The following is a 19,249-nucleotide window of genomic DNA, read 5'->3' as shown; positions in this document are numbered from 1 at the left end:
AAAGATAAAAACGGTGATTTAGGGGTGATAATGTTTGCGAGCCGTACGCTCAAGGGTCCTGAACTAGCATACACCACTACGGAAAAAGAATTACTCGCGATTGTTTGGTCCTTGAAAAAATTTAGAACTTATTTGCTCGGAGCAAAAATTAAAGTAATTACTGATCATCGAGCCATTACTTTCTTAAAAAATTGTCAATTATTAAATGAGAGATTAACGAGATGGATTCTCGCTATTCAAGATTACGATATTGAATTCGAGTTTTGTCCGGGAAATAGAAATGTTGTCGCGGATGTCTTAAGTCGATTAAATCCACCAGATGCTGGGGGGCGGAAAGGAAAAGAATTGGTGATCAGCACAATGTTAGCAATCAAACCATCGCAGGAATTAGAACAGATGATTCGGCAGGTAGGACTTTGGCAAGAAAGAGAAGATAAGATCAGGGAAATTAGGGAGAGGATACAAAATGAACAAGACGATAAATATCGAATTCAAAATAACATTTTATTGAAAAAAATAAATCCCGATTCCTGGAGAATTGTTTTGCCACGAGAGATCCTCCATCTTCTCGTATCTGAAACACACAAAATGTACGGTCATGTAGGCGCGAAAAAAGTTTGGAAAATAATAAAAGAAGATTTCACTCACCCGAGATTATACCGCGTAATTAGACAAATTCTTGGTTCGTGCGATTCTTGTCAAAGAAATAAAGTTCCTAATCAGCATTCTTATGCGGCACAACAAAATATCATTCCGGAGGGACCGGGAGATATTGTGTCGATCGATTTTTTCGGTCCCTTACCAGTTACGAAAGGTGGAATGAAACACATTCTCGTAACAATAGATGCTTTCTCTAAATTTGTAGTTTTGTACCCTCTCAAAGCGGCGACAGCGCCGGCAACAATCAATAAAATTTTTAACCATTACATTCCGGAGTTCGGCAAACCAAAAAAATTGCAATTTGACCACGGCACACAATTCACTTCACGATTATGGTTAGAGAAATTAGCCAGTGAAGGAATTCAGCCAGTTTTCTCGTCTATTCGTCATCCTCAAGGGAACATAGTCGAAAGGGTAAATAGAGAGATCGGTAGATTTTTCCGAACGTTTTTGACTGACAAGCATACTGATTGGTTAAAGTGGGTTCGAGTAATAGAGGATTGTATGAATGAGACTCATCACGAAATAACAGAAATGACGCCAGTCGAGATTCAGAGAAACATAAAACCACAGAGAATTTGGAAAAACTGGATTCAGGTAGAAAAAGACGAACAATTCAATGAGGAAGAAGGGATTGAAGCTAAATTAATGCTGGCCAGGGATAGAATAGTGAGAAAAGGCAGGGAAAGAGCTCAAAAATTTGATCAGAAGCATAAATTAATTAATTTCAATGAGGGCGACCTAGTTCTGGCAAAAGCGTGTAATGTAAGCGATCCAGTTAATAAAAAAATGGCGAAATTCTTTTCAATTTACGAGGGACCATACAGAATTAAAAAACAGATAGCTGCTGCAACATTTATTCTTGAAAATCCGGAGACCGAAGTAGAAAGAGGGATGTACCATGCCGCGAATCTCAAGATATACAAAAATTGATGAAATTTGCTGATTCCGAGTAAAATTACCGGGATATATTTTAATTAACTATATAACAAATCTTTTCATATTGTTTCCAAACGATTCCAATGCAAAAAATTGCCAAATTACAATAAAAATTTCAAAACTTCACGTCAAGCATCATACGAAACCGTTACGCACTCTCCATCCGTATTTCTTCTTCGGGACCTTCTAAAAAACAGAAAAATGCACAAAAACCCGAAAAAATTTAATAATATTGAAAAGAAAAGAAAAACAAACAACACAAAAGCATTCAATTAGCAATAATAACAATAAACAATGATGAAACTCATTTTTATTAAAAATTTCAAAGATATAACGAAAAAGGGTAAAAGTTGCATTAGAGAGCCATAATTACTCGATTGTTCAAGTTAATTAACAATAGAATTCATTTAAACAACCGAAGAACAATTTGAGAAGTGTGCGACTGCGTCATGCTCTCGGCACGACCGGAAGTTCATGAAAACGAAGTATTAGGCATTAGTTCCCGAAGTATCCACGATCGGCGAGTGGCGCTGTTAGCAGCCGAACTCACGAGCGGACGGGGTCCGGCCGCCATGTCAAGTCGTCATTCGACCACAGACATTCGGCTGAGACGGACGTAGCTGGTAGTTCGAGGCATAGGAATTTGGAAGGATTTAGGAGTACTTTAGGCGCAAAGACAGGTAATGAATAATGATTTAGGCATGAACAGCATGAGGAATAACGAAATAACGAAAAAGTAAGTAGAGGATAGAAGAACAAAAGGAAATAGGAATGAGTGGAAAAATTTCTCTGGACGGGCATAGGCATGAAGATGGACGCAAGCACACAGACTGAAGTCGTGCGAAAAGACTTCGCACAACAGACGGACGGAGGAAGGGGAGAATGGATGAATGAGGAAAAGGAGGTAGAAATCTTGAGGGAAATAAGAAGAAAGAAAGAGGAAGAAGATGACGTCATAGTGATCGCCGTGGTTCGCCCGCACGCGTCAAAAAGACGCATGCAGAGCGTCAAAACGCAGACCGCGTTTCCAACGAAAGAGAAGGGGGTGCAGACCGAATGGGTATTGCACAGAATCGAAGTCGAGGAATCCAGGAGACCGAACCGAGATTTCCTTCTCCGCTTTATCTCGCGCCAGTGGTTCCTGATTAGGCTAAAGGACGAGTTTAAGGTGCCGGATATACTTTCACCCATAAGGGAAGTTGAGGACAAGGGGGAAGCATGGAAGGAATGGGGAGCCGGAGAGTTTGTGTGGATTGAGGACGTCAAGGAGAACATAACCAACGAAAACAGCAACAACAACAATGGGAATAAAAGAGAGAGGACTCACGACAATGGGGACGAAAAAGAAAACATACAGAACAACAATAACAATAATGACAAAGAAAATAAAAGGAAGAGGTTTGACGACAATGTGGAAACACAAACAAAGAAGATAAAGAAGGAGACAAATAAAGAAAACACTGAAAACAGCAACATTAACGACAACAATGACAGCAACGGAAGAAAAAGAAAGAGCACGGACAACAAGGAGAAAGAACAAGTGACAAAAAAGATAAAGAAGGAGATGAGGATTAGACAGGAAGACCTCGAGACCCTTAAGGGCGAAAACTGGCTGAACGACGAGGTAATAAATAATTATCTTGAATTGATCAGCAACGAAGACGTCTACGTGATGAATTCGTTTTTCTTTCCGAGGCTCCACATTAACGGGCACGTGGCCGTTAAAAGGTGGACGAAGAGGATCAATATTTTTAAGTTTCACAGAGTGATTGTCCCCATTCACTTGGGCAATCACTGGTGCCTTGCGGTAATAGATATGCTCTTTGGTGAGATTTGCTATTATGATAGTTTCAAGGGCAGTCAGCCCGCCTACTTGGCAACACTCCTGGAGTATTTAGTCCAGGAGGCGAAAGAGAAAAACGAGGTTCCTATCAATAAAGAGGAATGGACCCTTGGGAATAAAACAAACATTCCCTGTCAGACGAATGGGTATGACTGCGGTGTTTTTACGTGCCAGTTCGCCCGATATGAGGCAACAAACAAAAATATCGATTTTACCCAGGACGACATGCCACAGATCAGGGCAAGAATGGCTCGCGAATTGCAGGCGGGATGTCTTGAAGAATAAATTCAAGAAAATTTTTTTTTTCCAAAGTATAAATTTAATACTGTTATTTTTTTTTATTAAGAAAACGGATCTCAAATATCCTTATGTTTGTTACATTTTCTCGATTTTATTATGTTAGAACGTCACGATCAGTCAAACGCAAATAAAGACGTTATCATATTTTTTACCACAAATCTCCTGTGTTTTTTATTCTTTAACCTGAAAATAAGCATCCTATCGTTGTCCTCTGGATTCTCTGCACCTGAAAAACATAAAAATACTTACCTGCGATGACTCGGGAAACTCTGCACCTGAAAAAGAAAAATAAAATTGAAAAACGGCATTAAAATTTAAGTTAGAAAACGCGAAAATTACTTACCGTAGAGAAATCAATGTCCTGGAACGCGCTGGCCTGAAAAGAAAAAAGAGAAAAATTTTAAAAATTTTAGCAATAAATGCGAATACTTACTCGTCTAAATCCGATGTCCTGATAAAAAAGAAAAAAAAAATTTAATTAGAAATAAGGATTAGAAATTAAGTACTTACCTGTAAAATAAGGAAAAACGAATCGGAAAGGGAAATAAGGGAAGAGAAATGGAAGTGGGGATGAAAAATGATGGACAAAAGGGTGAAAAAGGACTAAGCAGTGAAGTGGGGGTAATATGAACGAATAAGAGACTGTAAAAGTGAAGAGGGGGTAATATGAACGAATAAGAGACTGTAAAAGTGAAGAGGGGGTAATATGGACTGAAAATGAAAAGAGTGGGGAATGTGAAAAGAGTGGGGATTGAAGTTGGGTATAAGAGTCGGAGCAGCGGGCCCCGGAGCATCATGAGAGCTCCAGTCAAGCTACTAGCAACATCGAGAGGTCTACCTGATTATCCAGAACGACTTCGCCAACTCAAGGGAATTCAACGTCGAGAAGTCGGCTATTTTCATCCTGAGCAACATCGAACATCTTTATCAGCATCAACATGAGAATCCACAACATCCCTGGAGTACCTACGCCTTCTCCGTGGCCTGGTACGTGGGAAGGGACCATGGAGTGCATCATCTTGGATTTCAAAAATCCAACGAACTTCACATTTACAACCAAAACGAAATATTGGGAGCTGTGCGACTTCGAATACGAGCTTGGGGCGCACGTCAACCGAATGGGGCATATGCAAAGGCCAGGTTATCAGATTGGAAATCACTACGATTTGGAAATCGGCAGTGTAGCCCATCGCGTGGAATTGATGGGATACGAGGACAGCGAAGCCACGTTGAGATTCATCGATCGAGGGACAACGCTTATGCATCCAGTTTTTGATTTGAGTGCCCTTCCGCATGCGTTCCTTGTGGCTCCACCTTTTTCATCAAGAGGTTACCTATCGGGAATTAAACCATTTTTGGGAGAACGATGGGAGGAAACTGTGTGCCTTTACTACCAACGGGCCTTGGAAGAGAAAAGAGTCAAAATCAAGATTGTTTCTGAACACCCTACCAAGGAGGCACATGAGGTTCGGTTATTCACACTGCCGCGCAACGATAACTTGGGGGATCGACTCGTTCTTGAAGAGTTTGCGAGAGAAGGGACATACGAGTGCTGTCTAAACGATGACATCGGGATGATTTCTCCAGAGGAGATGCAGGACCTGATAGAGGAAGAAAAAGCAGCTGGTAATTGGTATGCCTATCGACGAGAACGTGTCCTCGGCGATCCACCAAATGAGTGAAAAACGTCGAGAACATCGAGAACATCGAGATCATCAAATCCAGCCATTCCCAGGGTCAAGGCGTCAGCTTTTCCTTTCAAAAACTCCATTTCCTATTTCCGAATGTTCAAATTTTTAAGCATTTTAAATTGTTATCTTATTAAACTAAGATTGGAGAACAAAAATCTCTAATTCTTAGATTTTTTTGTTCTGGGGGGCATTTGTAGCGAAACACACGCGCGACGGCCCGAGCCCGTCGAAACGAACGAAACTCCGCGATCTTTAAATCGCGGACAAAACATCGCGGCGACCACGCTCGTCGCTGTTGACAGGTGGCGGCCATCTTAGGCCGGTAGGCATGAGCCTGAGCGGGGCTACCGGCGCCGCTCTGAACTTCGCCGCGCTATATTTTATCCAGATTAATTCTTTTTGTTTTTTTTTATTTTAAGTCGCCCGAGCACGTGAATGTAATCAAAATCATCAGAAAAATAGTACGAGTTTAAGAAAAATGATCCGAAGTCAAATCAATGTAACAGAATTAACGTAATAATGGAAAATGTGAAAAGCGACTACGACGCATGCGCGGGCAGAGCGTTGATGGGCTATAGGACGCGTACGTGACTTTTAGCGATTATAATTTTACGAATCATATTAAAACAAATAAAAATGCCAAATTGAAGAAGAAATTAAGTAATATTTGATCAGATTGAAGTTTTTACTGTTTAACATCGGAATAAGCTGTAAATCATAAAAAGCGGTAGTCTGCGCATCGTATGCTAGCCTGCTCCACCAACAGGCGATCGCGGATCATGGCAACGGGCCAATCGGAGAGGGCGTAACAAGTTGATGCGCAGAACCGAGCGAAAACGGAGATTCTCGGCGCTCGAGAATTTTATGGTGGGGACACGGGTATAAGAAGCGCTGCGCGACTCATTCGGCATTCAGTTCTCCCTGCCTCAAGGATCAACTCGGACCTCTCTGACAACACTGACCAAGCACTCTGCTTTTAAATTCACAAATTCCTTTCCTAAATTTTCCTGGATGCCTGGAATCTCGGAGCGATTCGGTGACGTTTCAATCCCAGAGTCCAGGGTCCGCACCTAACCTCTAAAATTTCCAAATTTTCCTGGATGCCTGGAATCTCGGAGCGATTCGGTGACGTTTCAATCCCAGAGTCCAGGGTCCACTCTTAGTTTTTCCAAATTTCCGTTGCACGGGATCTCGGAGCGATTCGGCGACGTTTCAATCCCAGAGCCCGTGGACGGTGAATTACCTAACCTAGTGGATGCACAGGATCTCGGAGCGATTCGGTGACGTTTCAATCCCAGAGCCTGTGGTCTACGCTATCCTGTCATATTCCATAGTAGATTCTATTTTGTCATTTTATGATCGTTAAAAGCAGAGCTGTAAAATTATTTTTTTTTTTGGGTTAATTAAAATTTTAAATTCAAAATTGATAAAAATCTTGTCCGAGTTGGCCGGGTATGGAGACCTAACGCAAATTAGAGAATTAACAAAAATCCAAGAGGCATTAGATCGAGTTAAAAATTATATCGAGTCAAAACAAAATTGAAAAATTGTAAAAGCGAAGAGATCCTCTTGGATTCATTTATATTTTCTTTTAGAAAACAAGCGTGACAGGACATCGGAAAAACCGCGTCAAACGAATTATAGCTCGAAGCATTGAATTGAGAGGTTTTTAAGCTCGAGGCGTGTCGAGAGACTAGAACGAACGCAACCATTAAATTTAAAATTGTTTTATTTCTAATTATTATTTTTGTACAATTAAAATTCGAAAATTGAGAAATTAAAAATTATCTCAGACAGAGAATTTGCAACGTTTTCGGGTCTTTCGGGTCTTTTTCTCGCCAGATCCGATCAAACAAAGCAAGACAATATTAAAATCAAAATACAAATTTTATTTTCCGCGAGCCAAAGTGCTAAATCTTCTTTATTTTTGTTAAATATCGATCAAAATTGAATAAAATCGATTATTTTATTATTTTCACAAAATTAACGGTGTCCGCGTTTCCTTCATACCTGCTCCTTATTATTTAGGTTGCTCGAACCGACGCGTGGCGGCGTTCAGGCCAGGTCGGCAAGAGCGTTTCGTTACAATATAAAGTATGAGATTGTGCATAGCATTATCAGTATAATCAGAGTTATTGAACTTAGAGAGTAGTTTCCGATTATGAGATGCCGGTGAGCCCAGTTCACCTCGTTATTTTTTTCTTCATTCAATTTCTTTTTCAACACGTTTACTCTTTCGCCCAATTTATTTATCTCTAATGGATCTAGTATCATTTTGTGTGGTATACTGTAATCGAAAGCTGGATGATTTGGTTCTATTTTTCCTAACGCGTTCGTTAGATTATACGACGGGTAGAATTTTGTAAACTTATTTTGAGTTATTTCATTTAATGTTATTAGTTGGTAATCGGCGGTGGTGACGGAACATTTTCCGTCCAAAGCCAGTATTCCGTTATCGTATATAGTTGTATATATGATGTTTTCATTTTCGCATTCTACTCTGATTTTTTCTAGTTTTGGTGCCGTGAATAACCATCTTCCTTCTTGTTCTAAGGCAATGATTAGTGTTTTTTCTAATTTTACTATCCTTTGGGTACATCCTTTTTGTGGTTCGTTTAAATATAGTTTTATTTCGCATGGTGTTGCTTCTGTGACTATCTGAATGGCTTGTTTTGGTTTGTAGTAATAAACAGAATCTACTATTTTGCTTTTGTTCAATTCTTCTTCCGTTAGTGTTAGATAGTTTCTTGTTTTTCCATTCACTATTATAAGTCTGTATTCCGTTTCTATAAATTGAAACTTGCTTGAATCGGTTCTCACAGGAAATGGGTATACTCTGTTTACTTTTAGTAAAATATTCTCGACCAACGGAAATTTGATTACTAACACCACTCGTGCCATGCTTGTATACGTGGTGATTTCCGCTGTCTTCAATAAGTTGGAGATTTCGCCGCTTCTTATGCCTGTGACGAAATTCAATCCCTTTGGTATATAGGGTGTCGCTTTTGTAAGATATTCTGATATTTGCTGTGGTGCTATTACTGTTGGGTTTATTAGTCCCTTTCTAGCCTGTATTAGAAAATTAGCTAGTTGATCTATATCTGTTATGAAATCTTCTATTATTGTGCTTATTGTGTTTATGTTCCCGTCCAAAATTTGTCTCTGTGCAACTTCCGAAAGCTCGTTCTTAAATTCATTTTGGATTTTGTTTATTGCAAATTCTAATTCGTTTATGCTAGATTCTACCTTGTTTGTTGTTTTATTATAGATGCCTATTGAGGACTCTAGAATCTGTAGGTTTTCTTTTAGTACATCTTCATTTGTTTTTTGCTTTTCTATTATTTCGTTAATTCTTTCATCTATTCTTTTTGCATCTTCTTGGTCTAAGTTTCCGGTAATCGATTTTATTATCGTTCCTAATCCGTTTATTAATCCTCGTTTCCCCCTTTTATTGTCTTTTCCTACGAAATCGTAGATTGATTGAATTTTTCCTTGTAATTTTTTCATCATGGGTTCCACAGTGTTTGCTATAGTAGAACATAGAATGTCACTAGATGTATTGTTGCATATTTCCTCTAAAGTGTTCAGAACTTTCCTGAGTGGTTTTTCCTTTTCCCTTATATCGTTGAGGTCCATGTGAATCGCTGTTTTCCAAATTCCTTTTACCAATCTCAATGATCCTATTTCTTCATAGTAGATTCCTGGTGTGTTTTTTAGTGTCTCCACGTGGAATTTTTTGTTTTCTTTTTGGCCATTTCCGTGTGCTGCTCCGCCGAGGATAATGCACCTGTAATTTTTCGTCTTCTGGTAAATTTGTTTATTTGTTTGATTTATCGTTTATTCTGTGGGCTTTACTGTATTTTATTCTCGTTTTCATTTTTTTTTTTTTTCTCACGCGTCGTGGGCGCGTTTCGCTGATGCGTTATTTACCTGGGTGCACGATTTTTATTTTCTTTCTTTATTTTGCTTGCTTCTATTCTATATGCTATATGCTTTTTCGCTTTTGGCTTTTGATTGTTATATGTGGTTCGAGCTGTGTCTGCGCGTCTTTTCCTTTTCTTATCCCCTCTTTTGTCGCTCTATATATTCGCGTGTTCTGTGGCGTTTTTTATCATTCGACGAAAGTTTTCTGTGAAACGACGTTATTATGGCTGGACGAAAACGATCACCAGCGTTTGCTGGGTTATCCGAGGGTCTTCATTATTGGGGCGCCGGCCCTTTTATTTACATGGTAAGTTGGCTAATATACTCATATATTGTAACGTAACGCTCTCGCCGACCCGGCCTGAACGCCGCCACGCGTCGGTTCGAGCTACCTTATTTTTAAAGGAGCAGGTATGAACGAGACGAGAGACAAAAATTATGTTGATAAGATAACAAAATGAATTTATTAGACAATACTATTGTGTTTTTACAAAATGATACGCGTTTTTACAAAATGATACGCGTTTTTAATTTTAATTATGTTTTTACAAAATGATAGCGAAAATGACGCGTTTTTAATTTTAATCTTTTTTTTTTTGTCCGCGTTGTTTAACCAAGTCAGGCGAGAGAAGACTCGAAAGACCCGGAAAAACGGAGCGTTTTACTGTGTGAAATTTCGATTGAATTTTCAAATTTGTTTTTGTTTTTTGTTTATACAATAAAGAACGCTTTAAGGTTTATCGTGTCCCTGCTTATTCTATTGCCTCTCCTTTCCGCTTGCATGAAATTTTTCAGACAAAAAAAAAAACAAACAAAAAATAATGAAATTCGCAACGCTACTAATTGACAACCGATGTCCTGTAATCCTAACCGCTTGAGCCTGAGTCCTTACGCTTGCTAGCAATTCAAGAGTGTTGTACGCTTTTTGTTTTTACAATTTTTTTTAATTTGTGATCGCTAGGATGCTATACAAACTCTAGTCTTACCGCTGCCTCTTGAATTAATGCTTTTATCCGCTTGTTATTTGTTTCTACTCGTTATAATTGGTTCGGACAATTTTTCTTGACTTTAGAGTCGTACAATGGACTATAGATTCTTAAATTATTGAATTCTAACGCTAATCAATTCGTTCGACCCAACCAAATCGGATAAATTATGAAACAATTTTGAATTTAATAATAATTAATCATAAAATCATTTATTTACCGCCTCTATTCTCAATACACCCAAAAATGCTAGGTGGAAAGTTTGTGCTTGACCACGGGCCTCAAACGTCGCCGAATGGCGCCAATGCTCAAAAACACAAGACAGGTTAGGATGTGAACCCCAGACCACGGGCTCGATACGTCGCCGAGTCTCGCCAATGCCCTGAGCATTCACTGGGTTAGGTAATTTTGCCCACGGACCACGGGATCGATACGTCACCGAGTCTCACCAATGCCCCGTGCAGCAAAATTCGGAAATTATAGGTTATGTGGAATGGACCCTGGACTACGGGATCGATACGTCGCCGAGTCTCACCAATACCCCAGGCATCCAAAGGAATAATAGGAGAAAGGATTTTAGGTTATATCAGAATAGAGTGTATTTTGCTATTTGATGTTAGGAGAGCTCTTCTAGGAGATCCGAGTTGGTTCTAGAGGTAGGGTGAACTGCCTCCCGAATGAGCCGTGCACCGACTCTTATACCCCGTTCCCCACTCTAAATTCTCTCAAACGCCGAATTTCTCAGTTTCGGACGCGTTCTGCACATTCTTTTGTAACGGGCTTCCCTATTGGCTCGCTGCCTTAATTCGCGCCTTGCTATTGGCTGATCGCTATTTTGCCCGATGCGCCGTATTCCGCTTTGATTAATTTTCCGCTCTACACGACTTAAAAATAATGAAATTTCAATGCCAATTCTTATTGTTTAATTATTTAAGCGATTTGGCTTCATTGTTTTATTTAATATCATTTACTTTAATTCTATTTGAAAAATCGTAAAAAGTCACGTTCGGATCCTGTAGCCCATCGACGCTTATGCCTGCGCATGCGCTATGAGCTCGCGTTTCTTTTTATTTGAAACTATACAAATTTGTTACCAATTTTAGTCTTTTCATTATTTTCCTCTTATAGCTGCCATTTTTCCCGTCATTTTGACCCTAATTACGTTCATATTAATTAATAAAAAGTTTGAAAACAATTAGAATAAGGAAATTATGATTTAGTTTGATTTCTTGTCAAGTGGCGCTGTTCGGAACGTTGCCCGCCGGCTCGCTCGGGACTTTGTGCCAGTCGCCAACATGGCCGCCGGTTGGGACGCACGCCCGTCATCGCGCCGCGATGTTTTTCGCACGCGTAGTATAAGATAGTTCGAGCGGGCTCGGGCCGCTACGCGAGTGTTACGTCTCAAATGCCCCCCAGAACAAAAAGATCTTTGAAATGATGCTTTTTGTTCTCAAAAACTCGTTTAAGGAGTCAAAACAAAAAGAAAAAATACAGAAATTCAAATTCTCGAAAACCGGAAATGGGATTGGGACCGTAGACAATTTAAAAATGCAATTTTGATTCGGAGATAAAGGGAGGACAGGGCGATGATGTCTTGAAAATGATGATTTGCAGGTCTCTTGATGTTTTTCAGCTTGTCTTCCATCAGCGGAGTTGATTGACCTCGTTCATTTGTTCTTCTTCCAAGTCTAGGAGTTGCAGATGTTCTAGTTGTCTCAGCTCTGCCGCAATAGGATTGAAAGGCTCCTGTAGTTGCTCTCCATTCGCCAATCTTTGTATTTCTTCAGGCGTTGCACACTTTACGTCGTCCCGAAGGCTGAATCGATATTCGCCAGGTAGAGCATATTGGTGCCTGACCAAGCTTTCTCCCAGATTGACCCGTTGAGGTGTTATGAAAAGGTGAACTTCGTGGCCCTTCATCGTAGGATGATCGCCGATGATAGTGATTCTAGCTTTTTGATCAACCAGCTTCCGTTGATAATGGAGGCTGCAGGTCATCTCCCATCTGTTTCCATAAAATGGCCTGATTCCAGAAATGAATGCTTTCGTGCAGAAAGAAGGCACGTTGACATATTGATGAGGTAGATTCTGAAGCTCATGAACCGGATGCATGAGAGTAACCCCTCTATCGATAAGCAGTAAGGTAGCTTCTCCATCTTCCACGTCGACCAATTTTCCTCTGTAGGCCGTTTCTTGACTGACGACCGCGTATATCCGGTCGATGGAAGCATAAACCCTTGGATAGTGGTTTCTTTCTGCGATGTCGGTGAATAACTGCTCCTCGAATGTACACAGCTCCTCAAATTTTGTCAGAGTTGTGTAAGAAAAATTCGTTGGGTTAAGGAATTCCAATATGATAATCTCGAAGCTTCCTTCCCAGGTCGCTGGCCATGGAGAAGGTGTTGGAACTCCCGGGATGATTGGGTCGATCCGCATCTTGGTGGTTGTAGAGATTTAGATTCTCAAAGTCGCTTTGAATAACGAGGTAGAGCTCCCGATGTCGTCCAATCGCTTGGGTAGCTCCCGGTGTTGTTTGAAGCTTGACTGTGGCTCAAATGACGCTCCGGAGCCTGCTGCTCCGACCTTTATACCCGTTCTCTATCCCCACTCCTTTCACTTCCCCCACTTGTCCATTTTACCCCACTTTATCCTGCTCAGTTCCTTCTCGCACTCCATTTGCCCATTTTACCCCACTTTACCTTTCTCAGTTCCTTCTCGCATTTCATTCGCCCATTTTACCCCACTTTTATTATTTTCGTCTTTCCATTAGTACATATTTTCTCCCTCTTTCACTCCTAGCCTTTTCATCCGTCTCTTTTATCTCCTATCACTCCCGCTCCCTCTTTATTCGTCTATTTCACTCCCTTTATTGTTTTTATCCCCCCTTTTCTTTTTATTCTCAGGTTTTCTAGTCCCACTATATTCATTTATTGTTTCTTTTTTATTGTTTTTCAGGTTTATTTTATTTTACTGGTTATGTTCTTTTATTTTCAGGTTTATTGTTCTCATTTACAAGTTATGTTCTTTTATTTTCAGGTTACTTTATTCTACAATTTATTTGATTTTCAGGTTCTTTGTCTTATTTTCAGGATTCTTCCCCTTTTATTAATTTACTTATTCTTCCTACCCCGTTCTCAAATTTCTATCCCCTATTCTACTCCATTTCCATACTCCTCGTACTCCCTTAGTTCTTCTTATCCCTTCTTTCCTTTTACTTTGATTCATTTTACCCCAAATTCTTCTCATTTCTCCCCCATTCTCCTCTTTTCTCTCCTTTTACTTTCTCATTAATCTCTTTCACCCCATTTTCCTTTTCCCCTTTTTTTCTATTCCTTTTCTTCTCTCTTTTTTCTTATTTCTAGGTTTTTCAGCGCTTTCGGAGTAATTCTTTCAAGTAAGTTAGTATTCTTTTCATTCTATAATTATTTTTAATTACTTTCTAATCATTTTTGTTTTTCTTTTTCAGGCTCGCGGACCCCAGGACATCGGCTTCATAGGTCAGTAATTTTTCATGATTTTTGTAATTGGATTTAATATTTTTGCTAATTTATTTTTCTTTTTCAGGCGCGGGGACCATCGATAGAATGATTTTGCATGTTTTTCAGGTTTATTCTCTTATTTCAGGTTTCAGGGATCATCGATAGAATGGATTTTGATAATTCTTAGCTTTAGGCAATATTGACAATAATATAAAAATTTTCACTTCAAGTGTAATTTATTAATTTGCGATAGTCTAACAATGGTTAAATAGAGGCATATGATATCGATTTATAAAGGTAGGAGTTCCTAGTCGAAGTCGTAAAATAATTATCTGACAGTAATAACAATATTAATAATGACTTAAAAGAAAAACAACAATAGGAAATAATGAAATTGAATCCTCTACAATTTAATTATAATAAAACGAGGTTCATTATATTTATTTACAATTTTTTTTTTTTTTTTTTTTTTTTTTTTTTTAGTCTCAGACAAGGATACTGTGAGTCTTTCCTTGTTTCTTCTCTTTTTAATCTAACTCTTGGTTTTTTAATTCTTGGCTGATCTTCAGACGCAATTTCGGAATATCATCTTGATCGTAATCGAATGGCTTGTTTACGGATATATAATTCGCGTAGAGACACACAAATACTCCACAATCGTATCCATTCTTTTGTTTTGGAGCACTTTTATCGACTCGAAATTTCCATTCGTTCTCTTTGAAACGATCTTCATTTTTCTGAACAGCCTCAAATGTGATGTAGTCACGCACAGTTTCGAGGTGTCTCAAATTTTCTCCCATCAAACTGTCGTAGTACGTGATAATTTGGGTTCCAAAATCAGCAATTATCATCCGCCAGTGATTTCCCAGATGAATGGGAAAAAAAACCTTGTCGTACTTGAAAATGTTTACTTTCTTGGTCCATCTCCTCCCGGCCTCCTCTCCGTTCAGATGAAGTCGCGGAAAAAAAAATGTGTTGAAACAAAACACCTTCTCAAATTGAATTTGCTCCAAATTTCCTCTCTCCATAATCATGTCAAGATATATATTTATGACCTCGTCGTTCACCCAATTTTTCTCAACGAGCGTTTGCAGATCCTTTTCGTTAATTTGTCTTCCTTTCTTGTGACACTGAATCCCCTTTATTCTCTTGGAAGGCGTAATTTCTTGTATTTCGCAATTCTTCTCCCTTTTCTTTCTTCCCTCATTTACATCTCCTTTTGAGTTATTTTCTTTATTGTCGATGCTCCATCTAAACTCGCCCACTTTCCATTGTGTCCAGTCATCATTTTCCATATCCCCATTTTCGCAGTTATTTTCTTTTATTGGCGAGAGAAGTGGAGGAGTTGTAAACTCGCGTCGCATCTTTTCAAAACAGAACGAGCGAGCTAGGAGCAATAGCACATTTTGACGTGAGCTTTTCCGTGATTCAGGTATCTCTATCGTTTCCAATCTCCATTCCGTTTGGACAGCCTTTTCTTTTGAGCAGCCTCCAGTTTGCGTCCCCACGTTCTGTTTTCTTTTGCTGCTCATTTCGAGATTCAAAATTGGAACGAATTTGACCCTTCCATGTTCCCTGTTCTCTTTTTGCACGTTTTCCACCCCCAAACTTGAACTGCTCGTATCCCATTCGCCCTCGTGTCCAATTTGTTGCGAGAAATTCTTCCTCTCCACCGACATTTGAGTGGAAGCATCCATTTCTTTTATTTCCTGTCATAATGATTCTAAAAATTATTTCCTATTCCCGTTTACTTCCTCATTTTCTTTTTTTTCTTTTTTTTTTTTTTTACATATTTCTACTTTCCATTTATTTATTATTTGTCCTAGTTCCTGCATGCCTAAATCATCCGTTTTACCTTTTTCGTCCGTGTATGTCCTGAATCCTTTTTGAATTACAATTTTCGATTGCTTCCTACGCGCTTTCCTTCCGTTTCGAACGAATGTCCGTTGCTGAGTGAGGTCATGAATCTAGTGATCGTTCTCGTTTAAATTCGGCTGTTGCTACGCGAGTTCGGCTGCCTTCAGCGCCACTCGCCGTGTACGGATTACTCGGGAACTAAAGTTTAGAGTCCTGGCTACGGGTACCGTCTGAAGTTTGCCGCTTCAGAAGCGTCTCGTTACCGGAGTTCAGAAATTTGCGTCTTTGACTGTTTTAACAGTTTTCCGAGTCATAACTCATTTAATTAAGCCATAATGATGCATAATTAACCTTTCTTGATGATTATCTTCAAAAATATTGATATTTTTATTATCGGAAACATGTTTTTCGTGATCTAGGGAACCTGTAGAGCGAGACGGAGCATGACACTGCTTGTTTTGTACACAGCTTCCAATTTTTCAATAATTTGACTTGCGTAAATACGTTATTTTGAAATTGAGAGTATTTAAATTAGTAATTCAGCGTGGTTGCACGTAACTTTTGAACAATCAACATTTTTATTATCGGAAATTGAATTTTTGAATATAAAATTATTATTATTCATAAAAATAGTAATAAACATGTAATTTTCTCTTTTCTTTTTGATTTTATTTATTTTTTTGTGTTTTTCTATTGTTTTTATGTGTTTTAGGTCGCTCCGTAGAAAGACTATGGATCTCTCAGGTAAGTATCGATTTGACGTCACCCTGAGCATAAAATTGTAAGTTTTTTATTAATTTGAAAACTTTTTCCAGCGGATACGTTTGGAAGTAATAAATAAAGGTAAGTTACATGGTTTATAACAATACATCCTGGTAATTTAATTTGTAATTCGTGTTTTTGATCAATCTTTGTATTTTTTCAGATTTGCGGCGTGGTACATGCCTCTCTCCATCTCAGTCTCAGGATTCTCCAGGATAAACGTGGCTGTGGCTATTTGTTTTTTTATTCTATATAGCCCCTCGTAAATCGAGAAGAATTTGGCCATTTTTTTATTTACAGGGTCGCTAACGTTGCACGCTTTGGCCAAAACTAAATCTCCTACATTAAATTGAATTAATTTGTGTTTTGAGTCGAATTTTCTTGCTCTTTCTCTACCTTTCCTGACTATTCTCTCCCTAGCAAGCATCAGTTTGGCTTCGATCCCTTCTTCCTCATCTAATTCCTCATCCCTCTCTATTTTAATCCAATTCCTCCAGATTCTTTGAGGCTTAGCATTTTTCTGTATTTCAATGGGCGTCATTTCGGTTGTCTCGTGGTGTGTTTCATTCATACAGTCTTCGATAACCTTAACCCATTTCAGCCAGTCGGTGTGTTTATCGGTTAGAAATGTTCGAAAAAATCTACCGATCTCTCGATTGACTCTCTCTACTATATTTCCTTGCGGATGTCTAATAGAGGAGAAAACTGGCTGAATTCCCTCGCTAGCTAATTTCCCTAGCCATAATCGCGAAGTAAATTGAGTGCCATGGTCAAATTGAAGCTTTTTCGGTTTTCCAAATTCGGGAATGTAATGGTTAAAAATTTTGTTAATTGTTGCTGGCGCTGTTGCCGCTTTTAAGGGATATAAAACAACAAATTTGGAAAAAGCATCAATTGTGACGAGGATGTGTTTCATTCCTCCTTTTGTCACGGGTAAAGGACCAAAAAAATCAATTGAAACAATATCTCCCGGTCCCTCCGGAACGATATTCTGCTGTGCCGCATATGAATGCTGGTTTGGGACTTTATTTCTTTGGCAAGAATCGCAAGAAGCAAGAATCTGTCTGATAGAGTGGTACAGTCTCGGGTAAGTAAAATCTTCTGTAATTATTTTCCATATCTTTTTAGCTCCTACATGACCATACATTTGATGTGTTTCAGATACCAGAGGATGGAGGATCTCTCTTGGCAGAACAATTTTCCAGGACTCTTGATTAACTTTTTTCAATAAAATATTATTTTCAATTTTGTGTTTGTCGTTGTTTTCATTTTCCAAACCTTCCCTGATTTCCCTAATTCTGTCATCCCTTTCCTGCCAAACTCCTATTTGTTTAATCATTTGTTCCAATTCCTTCGATGGTTTGATCGCTAACATTGTGCTGATCACTATCTCCTTGCCCTTTCGCCCCCCAGTATCTGGTGGATTTAATCTGCTTAACACATCGGCCACTACGTTTCTCTCCCCGGGACAAAATTCGAATTCGATATTGTAATCTTGAATCGCTAGAATCCATCGAGTTAGTCTCTCGTTTAACAACTGACAATTTTTCAAAAATGTTATGGCTCGATGGTCTGTAATGACGTTGATTTTAGCACCAAGCAAATACGTTCGGAATTTCTTTAATGACCAAATAATTGCTAACAATTCTTTTTCGGTGGTTGTATAAGCTAGCTCGGCCCCTTTCAGTGTTCTACTGGCAAACATTATCACTCCCAAATCGCCATTTTCATCTTTTTGAGCAAGGGTGCCCCCCAAAGCATAGCTACTTGCGTCAGTCTGTAAAATGAATCCCTTTTCTGGGTCTGGATGTTGTAAAAGAACGTCATTTACGAATAAATCTTTAATTCTTTGGAAAGCAATTTTCTCTGGTTCTTCCCACCGCCATTTTGTTTCCTTCTTCAATAATTTCAAAAGCGGGATTGTTTCCTCTGCATGTTTTTTCGTAAATTTAGTATAATAATTGATTAGTCCCAAAAACCCTCTCAATTGTTTCAAATTTCTAGGTGCAGGGAAATCATGAATTGCTTGTATCTTTTCTGGTTGTGGCTTTATACCCTTAGTTGTCAAGATGTGACCTAGAAACTCTACTTCTTCCCGAAAGAATTTTGCCTTTTTCAATTTAATTGTCATTCCGTGTTGTTGCAGTCGTTCTAGTAGTTCGTCTAAATGTCTCATGTGTTCGTCAAAATTAGAGGAAATGCACAGTAGATCATCAACAAAATTTATTACATTATCTCCCAACCCATGGAGAATAATGTCTAATGCTCTCAGTAATGCGGCGGTACTTGTTTTCAGCCCAAATGGTGTTACTGTAAATTCATAAACTTTTCCCCTATATCGAAATGCAGTATACTTCATTGAATCTGGATGAAGAGGGATCTGCCAAAAACTGTTTGTTAAGTCTAGCGTTGTCATAACCTTTGCCGAATGACATTTTTGGAATATTTCTTCCATATTTGGTACTGACTCATGGTCGTTTGCCATAACCTGATTTAACTTTCTAGCGTCTAAACAAAGTCTAACTGTACCATCTTTTTTAATTACCGGGATTATCGGATTAATCCACGGACTATTCGATCTCTGTATTATTCCAAAATCTAGTAGCTTTTCTATTTCTTTATCTACTTTTTCCCTATGCATTAGAGGAACCTCGTAAGCGTGTGCAACTATTGGCTTATCCGTTGTGATATCTAATCGATGTTCATAAACTGAAATTCTACCGGTTGTTTTACGAAAAACTTCCCTTCTATTCCAAATTACTTCTTTATGTACTTGCTTTTGTTCTAATGAGAGCTCAGTTTGTTCCA

General features: G+C 38.8%; 1 protein-coding gene across 1 annotated transcript; it reads right to left on the bottom strand.

Moving 5' to 3' along the window:
- Positions 1–14,349: 14,349 nt before the first annotated feature.
- LOC122411415 (sentrin-specific protease 1-like) lies at positions 14,350–15,519 on the bottom strand. Its single transcript, XM_043420166.1, has one exon. It carries the CDS (start codon positions 15,517–15,519, stop codon positions 14,350–14,352), a length of 1,170 nt encoding a protein of 389 aa, XP_043276101.1.
- Positions 15,520–19,249: the final 3,730 nt, after the last annotated feature.

This window comes from Venturia canescens, chromosome 5, assembly GCF_019457755.1.
Source record: "Venturia canescens isolate UGA chromosome 5, ASM1945775v1, whole genome shotgun sequence".
In the NCBI taxonomy this organism is placed as follows: domain Eukaryota; kingdom Metazoa; phylum Arthropoda; class Insecta; order Hymenoptera; family Ichneumonidae; genus Venturia; species Venturia canescens.
This window is presented reverse-complemented; position numbering and strand designations above follow the sequence as displayed.